The 12,059-nt window shown below is 39.4% G+C and overlaps 1 protein-coding gene across 1 annotated transcript; it reads right to left on the reverse strand.

Moving 5' to 3' along the window:
* Positions 1–1,420: 1,420 nt before the first annotated feature.
* On the reverse strand, positions 1,421–5,362 carry FBXO43 (F-box protein 43). Its single transcript, XM_009987733.2, is given in 5 exon segments — positions 1,421–1,669; positions 1,761–1,946; positions 2,867–2,969; positions 3,886–4,333; positions 4,336–5,362. Coding segments are annotated over 5 exon segments (2,013 nt in total).
* Positions 5,363–12,059: the final 6,697 nt, after the last annotated feature.

The following is a 12,059-nucleotide window of genomic DNA, read 5'->3' on the forward strand; positions in this document are numbered from 1 at the left end:
TCACAACAGTTAGAGATGAGAAATAGGAAGTGATGTTTCTAGAACATCTTGAACTGAATTATTCTGGTCCATTTGTCTTAAACATCCACAGATTTTGCGGAAACGAACAAAAAAATCTCAAAAGTTGTTACTTGTTATTTTCAGACAGTAAAAATAAAGGGACATGTGAATAAATAGCAATAGAGAAATATACAATTTATTGCTTAGTTGAAGCCTTTTTTTGTTTCGGACTACTTCTTAAATAGCTCAGATACACACAGTAAAATTACAGCATCACCAATATAACACATAGGGCAAAATGAGAGGGAGAGCAGGGAAGAAATACCAGCTGACAAGCGTTCTGCAAGATGCTTGTGACAAACGAACTCCTTGAAAGGTCAAGTAGGACTGGAGAAGTAAATTGATATTATATCTTCATAGAGCAAGTACTGTGTCCACTTCTGTCACCTGTATTTCAAGCTGTTTACAATTGCTAGGCAAAACACACACACAAAAAAACACCAAACCACAAAAATCTTGTCAAGTCCAAGAGGTAGCTTGAGTTCCTTTTCTGTAAGAGATCAGCATATTTACTTCAAGAGCAAAATCAGTGAATTCCTTTAATTAAACCTACAGTAAAGAATGATTTCTAGCAGTAGATAATCCTTTAATTCAAGCAGAAGTATGAAGATGATCTAGTATCTGGGAGCTGAAGTAAAGTTGGACCAAGTACAACAACAAGGATAACGCAACAGCATATTTTAACATGTTGATATACACATCACTTGAAGTTTTGAAGTAAAGATAAAAACTCTGTAAAAAACAGTTTAGTAGAATATCCATGCAGCAGAATCTTGATTTAGAAATTACTGTTCTATTGACTTGCATTACAGAGGCTAATAAAACAACAAAATAACTACTCTGATATAAAATTCAGACAACTAATATGTTGCTTTTGAGGCGTTATCATTTATATAGGTAGAAGTACTTTTTCAATATGTACCTAGTGCTGCACTTTAAAATATCTTAAAAACACTTACTGTAATTTAAAGTGAACAATAAATAAATCCCACTAAAAAGATTTTTTTAAAAAAATAATTTTCTTTAATTTGTCATTAAGACAAGAATTTTAAACATCGATGAGGTGTTATGAGCTAGATATTGAAGACTACATTTAAGATACTTTATTAAAAATTAAGATGTTAGTAAGTGTCTAGCTACTACACAGGTAAAATGACAAAATGTTTTAAAATGTTCACTTTTTTCAAAAACAAAAATATACTAAATTGATTAACTATATACATGAGAAGTTGATAAGTCAGCAAAAACACATTGAATGAAACTTTCAAAATGCATATATTTAGGAAGAATATAAACAAGATTAGGTATTTAGGAGAAGGGGAAAAGGAATTAAATGTAAGGACTTACATGCCTTACAAGTTTAGAGTCTTTTTAAATTTCTTTTGCTTTGGGCACTTCCCGGAGGAGCATCTTTTTCATTCTTCCGTTTTGCGGATAGACTGTTACATTCTTTTGACCCATGGAAAGCATGCAAACATAAAATACAGAACTCAAATGCGCACGTCTCTCTGCTACATAGTCCTCGCTTCTTTACCAGTTGATATTTAGCAGGATATTGGCATTTTGGACAGGGTTTTAGAGCTTCATCAGTGAACAGAGTTTTAGCAACCTGCAGCAAGAGGAGAGAGAGGAGAGCTACTTAGTTCTCATAAATGACAATTTTCTAAAAACTGGAAGCAAAGAGTTTCTTAGCTACCTACTTTTATGTACTCTTCCTGCCTACTAGTTGAATGGGGAACAGAACTGCATCTCCTGGGTGTAAGTTCAGTGTATGAAGGTGGTGTTTGCACTACAGGAGTTCTGGCTTGAGCTTGAACAGGCCTTAGAGCAGATCTATTGAGAACATTAAGTCTTGTGGCAGCATCTTCAGCTTTCAAGAAATATTCCTGTTAAGAGTTTGTAAGTATAAAAGAAAACAAACAAACACACACACAAAAGGAAGCAAGTCAGGGTTGTATTTCACTTGGGATTTGTAGCTGGTTTGGGTTTTTTTTTCCATTTTTGTTTTCCCTCTGCAACAGCACATTAGAAAAGGAAATTATGTATAGTTCATGTATTTCCCATTAAATGTTCACAGTTAGTAAGGGAGCAAAAGACAGGAACCATTAAAAACAAAGTCCCATAAGCAGGGTAAAAAGCCAACTGCCTTTTAGCACTACTGATCCTCATGTTTCTGAATTAGGACACATCTCAACAGCAAGCATGGAAATAGGAAACATAAGTTTTGTCACAATTACAGTAAGGTTACACTGAAGTGTGTGTGTGTATACACACATGGAGGATCTAAAAAAAATATACTGATATTAATATGTTTACTTTTCTAGATATGCCTTAAAAAACTTCTATGTGTCCCTCTGATGTTCACAAATACACCGTGAAGAAGCTTAGCCACAAGCAGTCCTGAAAACAATCAGTAGTTGTGTAGAGTGAGTCCTACTGCTCTGCTGACTGCAGCAAGATGGGAAATGAGGAAGAACACGGCACAAAGCTATGAACAGGGTTTAAGATCTAGAATCAGAATCAGTTGAGGAAGAGATCCTACAGGATTCTCGGGGGGCAGGTGAGGGGCAGGGGCACAGGGAGAAAGAAAGAAGAAAGAGTATCACATGGTTGAAAGACTAGCACTTAAACTGTGGACAGTTGAAAAGCAATAAAAGCAATTACATTCTGTTAGAATCCTTCACATACTCACGTTGGAACCGTCTCTATCAGCTACCTTTCTGTAGCTTTGCAAGATGTTTCCTCTTTCCTCTGACCTGCCTTCTTTCACACTTGAGAAAAGTACTATTTTTAATATGAACCTTACCCCAGCTTCCTCCTTCAGGTGTTTTAAGTACAACTTTCTCCTCTTATCTGCACTTTTATCTTGTACAATGATTTCACGCCAGTTTTTGCTTACTTTCCAAATGCTGGAATAAATGAATTAAAAAAATTATCCACTTTCACATTTTTGCCAAGTTTTACAGAAGTCATGATAGCAATACTACCTCTTAAAGATTTTTGCATGATTTCATATACTCTTGATCATTTTACAGACTACTGCTATATAGGCAAGAGTTGACTATATTGTTATGAAACACAGATCTCATGTACTCTGATGCACGGCTGTACAGGAGAGTCTAGAGAATAATTGCCATACAAAAAACACAGCATATCTTGGACTTACAAAACTAAATAAGTCTCTTCCTTCCACATCAGCCACTTACCAAGTTTGTTTCTAAAGTCACATTTTTCTGTCAAGTGTTCTGAAAACATCCATGCCCTTATACTTCCACCTATTCTCCTGTTCTCTTTGTAACTAATACACATGGCTCTTGATGTCTTTGAAATAAGTAAGAGTTTCCATTGATTAAATATTAGTCTAGAACACTACTCATGAAGCAAAATTCTTTCAGCACCTTTGTGCTTAGGAAAAAAAAAAATGAGGAAAATACAAATACACAGAAAAAAAATCTCGAAAATGTGTTTTGAGTATTATGCATTATTGGGGAACTTGTAACGAGAAGAAATTACTTTTTGGACTTAAAGAAATTTTTAATGTATTTTAAAATTTAGAAGTGCTGTGATTTAGTTTTACGTTTACTAATTCCCATGTTTGGCTTTTTGTTTGTTTGATTTGGGTTTTTTTGCTTCCCCCATACAATATATTTTTAGAACTACACAGAAAGAACCACTTGGTTAATGGTGACAAAACTTCTTAATTTCTGCAGAAACAAAAAAATAATTCTATTGACAACACCTGCTGTTCCAGAAATTAGTCTAATTTCTTTGCATAATACATATTTTCACCTTTTCTGGGAAAAAAAAAAAAGCAGTAGTGCTTACCTGCATAAGGCTTCCACTGTCAAAGCATCTAAAACTATAGCAAGAATATGTTTTAAATTTCTGTATTTTAATTCTGTTAAAATATCTATTTTTTCAAGGCCCATTTTTTTGCCAATAAGTCCAGCAAGAACATGTTCTAATGCAAATATTTCTGTTCCATCAGTATTCTCTGATATTTGATTTTGGTCTGATCTTCGTCTTTGCAAGCAAATTTCATGAACTATTTTCAGAGCTGGAGTTCTTGAAAGATCTCTATGATTTACAACTAGGTCTCCACTAGGCTGTTCTTCTAAAACTAATGTATGGTCTTCACTGGCAAAGTTTCTTTCTTCTGTTAACAGACATACTGAAGTAGGACTGCCATGATGATCTTCTGTCTCTGACTGGGAGCCCTGTTCCCGAAGAGTGGATAACCTTCTAACTCGTTCAAGTTTTCTTGTCTTTCTTTACTACCCAGAGTTTTGGAACCTTCTTTACGTTTTTGGAAGAACTCTTGGAAAGACCCCTCATGATCAGACAATGAGCCTCCTGATTTGTCCAAATGAAGTGAATTATATCCACTATCCTCAGGTGTTGAAAGATCTATGTAACTTGCCAGCTTAACATGGGGAGAGTTTATATCACATGCTTCAAAGCTAAAGTTCTTTGCAAGACTGTTGATAGAAGTCAGAAACTTACCCTCATTGGCCTCAGGTAACACGCTGTAAGTAGGAGTCCTAATCAACCCATCACTAACACTCATAAGGTCACTTCCACTGAATTCATTAGCGTTGCTAACAGTGACATCCTTACACTGAATTGGAGATAAACATTCTGGTTCTAGCAACAAGGGTTCCTCACATTTGGACTCATCTAGCGTGGAAGTTCTTTGTTGTGAAAAGGAAAGTCTCCGTTTTGGGCAATCAGGATTAGAGTCCTCAGTTTTTGAAGTGCTAGCTGTCAGAGACTTGTGACTTTTATCTCTTGGAGAATCTGAAGCAGTTTGTGGAAGTTTTTCTCGAGAGCTCAAAACACAAGAGAATATTTTTTTCCTGCTGCTTCCTGAAGAACTAGTTTGTCTTTCACAGCCTCCTACTGTTGTGCCAGCTGGAACAGTCTTAGATAAAAGCAGCCTCCTGCGTAGTGAGGAGCCTTTTCTACTTACTTTAGGAGTTTCAAAAAAATCTGCACTTCTATTTGCTTCTCTTCTTTCTGATAAGGAGATAGAATTCATTTCATTTTCAATAGATGACAACATAGAAAAGAGGGAATTTGGATGAATGTGTTCAGAATGCTCTTGTAGCAACGATAAACTTGTTGCACTCAGTGCTTCTTTATGTTCTACATCGGGATCTTTTACTGACTCGTTGCATCTGCTGTCCAGAAATACTGGAGTGCAACATGTGTCTTTAAAATTGGAGTATTTAAAATTGCTGCTGGGAGATGTTAATCTATTTCTTTTAAGAATATTGAACATTACTGAATGGCTGTCTGACATCTTCCACTTGAGACTTTGACTTTGTAAATGAAGATACCAGTGTTATTTCTGAAACAAACGATAAAAGTAGTCACAAAAACACCCTCAGATGAGTGAGAAAGCCTTGTGTAAGTATCAAGCTAGCAGCCATGACAAAAGTATTTTCATCAGTCTTAGTAGAAACAGTGCCTATACATTAATGCAAAGATAAATTACAATCATGTAGGTGGTTAGAACAAGTGATTAAAATGCATAGTACACCATAAGTGAGGCAAATTAAAACATATATCCAGTTAGCTAATTGATCTGCCAGTCCTCATTCAAGGAAAAACACTTCAAGTAAGTGACACAGCAACTAGAGTCTCATTAGTGCTGAAATCTGTGACAGAACTCGCTCTCGTTTCAATATGATCAAGATTTTTATTAACAATTGTGTTATTGGTTCATCCAACCACTAACAATTCAGTCCTCAAGAACTAGCAGAAGCTCTGGTAATAGATGAGTTCAGACAGAACTCATTTCATTTTCTATAATAACTTCAGACAGAAGGCTTTTTCTCCTTAGGAAAAAAAATGACAGGATTAATCGTGAAGTCACAAATGTACAAGTTTCCCTATTATTTAGAGCCCTAAAGTCCCTGGTGGGACTAAAATTTGACCTCTAGTTACAAAGCGAACAGTGCATTCTTACCTGCCTTAACATTTAAACGTTATTTTGCAAAGAAGCTCTCTGCTTTTGTTCAGCTCTGTGGGTAAACTGAGTGTTCTGAAGCTTTATATTTTAAAGAAACTGATGGACTGACTAGGCATACTCTCACCATGTATATAGAAAGAAAGTTTATTTGAAACTTAGTAAGTACAAAAGCTTTTAAGAGCTACCATATGTTTTCCTAGGAGAGTTGCAAGTAGCTGATACACCCATTTAAATAAGAGACACAAGAATATAGACTCACTTTTTTGCCATTCATACACGACAGAGTTTCTCCACCCTAACCAGAGTGGCAATAGGTTACTGCTTTCTGCAGATAAGACACAGTAACTGTATGAAAGATGTTATGAATAATGCCATACAAGGGCTGTTCTCACAGAAACCTGAGTAGTCCACATCCATGTTGCAAGACTTTCAAAGTCTGAACCAGCATCTTTTACTGCAGTATGTTGCTGGCCTCTAGAACCAGTATTTTGGAACATAAGCCTGGAAATAGTAATTGAATTTTCAGAACAGACAAAAATGGGAATCTTTAAAGGTACCTTAAATACCAAATCTTAAGACACTGCTAATATCCCAACAGTCCAGACTTACTGAATCCCTAGAGCCACCAAATACATGCAGCAGGAACCCAAACTGCTAGAGAAGGGAACTATTGTTTGATGATCTTGGGTCATTTAATTAGCACCTTTTGACCCATGCTGAAGGCACTTTCTAAGATCATTGCAAGATAGAAAGTGCTTTGGTTTGTTTTGTACTGTGAGGAGACAGCAATATCTAGAAGTTCAAAACACATGATATTAAAGCACAGACTGTGAGAACTTGGCATAAAGGCCTATAGAATCATGCTAATATCAGTATGAAACCAAACAGATTTAAAACAACAAAAAAAAAATCCATCCACATAATCGAGAAAAATTCTTCCGAAAAAAAAGACGTGAAAATAATTCCAAGATGACAACAAACTCTGAAGTCTGGCCTGCTTCCTTTCCCTCTCCCATCTACCTCTACAGGTACCTTACTTTTTCACATTTGTTTTCCATCACTGCTTTTTCCTTATTCCCTGTTTTTACTTGGTGAAATAAATGACAGTACAAATAGAAAACATGGGAGCATAATTCATTTAGTAACTAGCTTAAAGTTAAGGATAACTTCCTTGACAGTGCAGGACCAACTCCAGGCAGTGCCTAGTGTTTCATCTGCATCACTTTTCAACATTTTATGCAATAGGTTGAAAATGCAGTGTCATGAACTAGAAAATAACTTCAAAAATATAGGAAAAAGGTATGAGGAGTCTGTGCAGTACATTGCTGCTCTTCAGTTGATTATTCATGCTATAAGCAGAGGACCACATTAGCATAGCTCTTCTTTTTGTAAAAGGAGGAAGACCAATAAGAGACCTGTAGTGCCAATAGGGCATTATCTTAATGTAATCTACAAAAATAGAGGTTTCATTTTCTATACTGAATTTTGGTGAACTGCAGTTAGTTAGCAAATGTTGCCAGGATATATTCCTACCAGAAAAGCTGATGGACAGAGATTTACACTCTGAATGCTATTTAGAAACAGCTATTCAAAAGCTCAATCTCACCAAAAAAAAAAAAAAATCACATGCCCACACTTACCTTTAAAAACATTAATATTTTCTTTAAACGCAGTCAGCCTAACCACACATTTAACATAAATGTACGTGCTTGCAGGTTTAGAAACTTAATGTTCAGGCAGCATGCTGAAGAAACAACAAAAGGAAAACTCACGTTTGCAGTTTTGTTCTCAGGCTTTCCGTGGGAGAAGTTATCTAATCTTATGAACAACTGAGAGTAGAGGAAATTTAAAATATTACAGTATAAAAGAATTTAAGCAAACTTGTGTTTCAAGTGACAAAATCACAGAAAAACAAGTTTTTTGCAGCTGTGGGGGAGATGAGAATAGTGGAGTTAAAGAATGTTGGTAACTCGAGCAAAAGCCAAAAGTATGCTGTAAACATGCCAACGTCCAGCAGGAGGAGCCTGCGATCTTACTAGATTGATTTTGCAAGAACAATTTTGAAAAAAATGTAGGGAAGCCACTGCAATACAGACACCGAGTGAACGACGCCCGTTATACTTCTTTACAGCAAATCCTAGGGTACACCTCGGTTTTGTATACACCTTTTTTTTTTTTCAAATTGCTTGTACAAGTATTGCACAAGTTCAGATTTAATGTAACACAAGGTCTTGTTTTACGAATACATTACAGAAGGGAAAGCCTTTCAGAGGCGCTGAACATCTCTCATAATAGAATGAGATACTACTTATATTCATAAGAGATGCCTAATAAAACCTGTTATGACTTGCCTAGTGTTTTATAAGCACTTCCTTTTTTATCAGGAGAAAAGTTTCATCTCCTAGATTTGATACATAACTTCAAGATCCCCGAATGAAAAGGGCTTGAAGTAATTTCTAAAAGTATTGTTAACCCTGTTTCAGACATCATAAAACAGATGTGCAGAAAAGAAAAGACTGGTCATACAGCAAGTCAGTTAGAGGAAGGAATAAAATCCATATCTGCTAAGTGTAGATTCTTGTGCTTTATACATTTCCAATATCTATGATTAATTTTGTAGTTCTTAGATTTATCTACAAGTCAACTGCAAACTTTCTTGCAGTTTATAGAACAAAACATTTACTATTCAGAGACCCAAACTAGATTAAGAACCGGATTCAGACAAGTAATAATTTCTGACAAACATAGTCTTACAAAGTGTCCTAAAGAGGTAAAAAATTGGTTACTAAAAGGCAACATAAGTGGTGCCTATACCTTAGACATGAGTTCTTGGATAGAGTCACACCTGTTCCTGATACTAATTTACATTCCCCAGTAACACACACTGAACATTTATGCCTTAAACAAGATGTTTTCTGTCCTTGTTTGTCACCGTTCACCATTGTTATCAAAACAGAAAAAAGCAAAATTTTGGTGATACAAGAATATTTTATCTGTTCCTAAGCACGAAAACTAAACTCTGTTCCTATCTGCAGGAAAACTGACTTTATCGGAAGCACCTAGATCTAAAACCAGAGAAGTCATTAGTACTTTCAAAGGTATAAACACTGAAGATGGCATAGCTAAATCCTACCTGTAAGTTGTGTGGGTCACTTACCCTAATTAGTGAAGCAACTCCAGTTCTTCCAAAGCAAAGGTGCTGTATCCAAAGTATTGCTTACCCCTAGTGATAATCTAAAGTGAGAGAGGATGTGGAGAGAAGAGACACGTAAGAGAGACATTACCCAGCTGAAACACGGTTTTCAGTTAGTCTGTATATGCGTTCCCCGCGATGTCTAATTACCCAGCGATGAAGATAATTGACGGCTACCGAGGGACCAGCACCGGACGGTCTCTCAGTCACCTGAGATGCCGGACACGAGCAAAGCAGCGGCTTCACCTCCTCACCGGGCAACTCGCTGGGCACAGGAAAGAGAGCCCAGGGGCCCCTACCGCCGGCTGCAGCCGGCGGGGCTCCCTGAGAGAGAGGGAGGAAGGCGAAGAGCCCCCTCCCCGGCTGGCTGGAGAGAGCGGGAATACTGCTGCCTCAGCCGCTCACCGCCTGGCTCCGGGGACCGTTGCCCTTAGTGAGAAGCCGCTTCGCTTCACCCACACCGGTTCCTCGCGTGCGGCTACCGCTGCGTTCCCTCGCTTGGATTTGAACTACCCGCCCTTACCAACCGCTGCCCGCTGCCTCCCCCGCCCTCTCCGCGCTGCGGCCCTCGAGTGAGGGCAGGGCGTCGGCAGGGCGGGAGCCTGAGGAGAACGGCTCCGCTGAACGGGAGACACCGCTCCTCCAGGACGCAGGAAGATACCGACAAGGCTCGCCTTTCTCCCCACGCTTTATACTCCAACCCTGCGGCCCCCGCCGCACCCAGCCCACCATTAAAAGCGGCCCTGCGTCGTTCCGCCCCCCGTTCTGCCGCTTCTCAGGTGCCCGGTGAGGGCGAGGCGTTCCCGCCTCTCCGAGAGCCCCCTCAGCTCCCCGCCGGGGCTGAGGGACGGCTTCAGAGGCGCTGATCGATCACAGCCAGCCAAAGGCTGTTACCGACGATGAACCTCGTCTGCACCGCGACCTTTAAGTTTGAGTTATGAGGGTGCTAATTAATTCGGATTAATTAGTACATTTGTACCCGATGGCCCCGAACACTAGCAGAGCGTTCGTCAAGTGCCATCTCCTTCAAATCAGCTGTCAGTCGGGTGGGAGATGCCCCGCGATATCGCCTGGTTTTCGCTGTGTTTTAGTTAACCTGTGTGCTAAAAAACAAACCCGAAAACTTGGGTGCTTGTTTCTGCGGAGCTCGGTTCGGCCAACGCGGGGCCACACACACGCTCCCCTCCCTACCCGCCGGCTCCGAGCAGGCGGGCGGCCGGCGGGCACTGCAGCCGCTGCCCCGTGGGGCGAGAAGGCGCCTGCCACACACGAAAGGCCAAGTGAATCGTCGTTGTGTTCTCCTTTCACTGGGCGTTACCTTCCTTCACCTCACTAATATAACATTCACCCCCATTTACCTCTAATTCTGGTTCTTGCCTGTTTACGCTTCCACTTTCCTCCCTTCACCAGAACGTCAGATCCGAACGAGATATGTAAAACCGTTGCCTGCGACTCCAAAATCAACATCTACATCCCAAGAAGCAAAGCACAGGCTTTCCAAAGAAACGCCGAAATTAAGTAACGTAATTCTCGCACGTGAGGTTTGGCGAGTTTGCAGCCTTCTCCTTGGGCAACCTGCACTGCTCCAGCCTGGCAAAACCGACCCGGGGGTGGGCAGGGGGCAGGGGCGCCTGGCAGGCTGAGAGGGGCTTGGGAAACACGGATTTAAGAGTTACCTATCCAGAGGCAGGGGAAACTGACGTTTTTAGATAAAGAATATCGGTTTATGTGACTACAAGGTAACTGTCACGGATAAAAAAAAAAAGGCAAGGGTCTTGGAATATCTCCCCCTTCTTTTTTGGAAGGAGAAATAATTAGAAACTTTCAGAAATGTAACACAAGTTTTCTGAAAGTGCTTTCTGTAGTATCATCTACTCCACGTGAATCAGAAGAAACTATTTTTCAAATAGTTGTATTTATTTATAAAACAAATTACCTTTTCTGTTAGCTCCTTAAAGCAGGACACAGCGGCTGCAAGTTCTGTCTCTGTCACTCAAACCCGGCTGGACTTAAGTGACTTCGATCAAAAATACCGAAGAAATGTAACTAGTTTTAATTGCGGCATTTAATGCAATACAGAGAAACATCGCACCAAAAAGCAAAACACAAACAAAAAAAATCAAACCAAAACATAAAAAAAAAAAAAACAAACCACAACACAAAACCCACACCCAAACAAGCATAACCAAAGCCAAACAAACAAAACCCCAACTAAAAACCCTGAGAATATTACTTCTGAACAAGCAAAATGAGGTAAGACAGTCTGCAACACACTTCTGCGGCGCTCGGCTACGACCGCATTTCCCTCCCGCCTAAAAAGTACCTCTGCACCTCCCCACCTCGCCCCACAAGCCCTTCCTCACCATCTCCTACCAATTCCCCAAGAGCTTTTTCACTGTTCGGGACAGTGGAGGTCCCCCACAAAGCCCCAGCCCTTTCTGTTACTTTAAATCCAAGGAGCACCTTTAGGACAAGTGTACATCTTCCCATCAGGAAGGGGTTGTGCTGTTAGCGGGCTCCTCTCGAAGGAGGCGGGCATTATCAGAAACGGTTGAATTAACCGAAGCTTTACGATCCGGTAAAGCATCCTATTTTTCCAAGGGAACAGTTAAAGGATGCCAATAATCAAGCAAACGCAGTATTTTTTTTTTTTCCTCAATAGTGGAGATCTTATTTCCACAGAACTAACTGAATTTTTCACGGTGGTATTATTAGTAAGTAATTTGAAAATTATTGGTTTGGCAAAAGCATTTCAAAATACGAAACGAGTCTGGAGAAATACCAGGGTTTTTTTATTTGTTTATTTATGAGACGGCGATTACTTAGGGCGCA

Source organism: Tauraco erythrolophus, chromosome 3, assembly GCF_009769465.1.
Source record: "Tauraco erythrolophus isolate bTauEry1 chromosome 3, bTauEry1.pri, whole genome shotgun sequence".
NCBI classification, from domain to species: Eukaryota; Metazoa; Chordata; class Aves; order Musophagiformes; family Musophagidae; genus Tauraco; species Tauraco erythrolophus.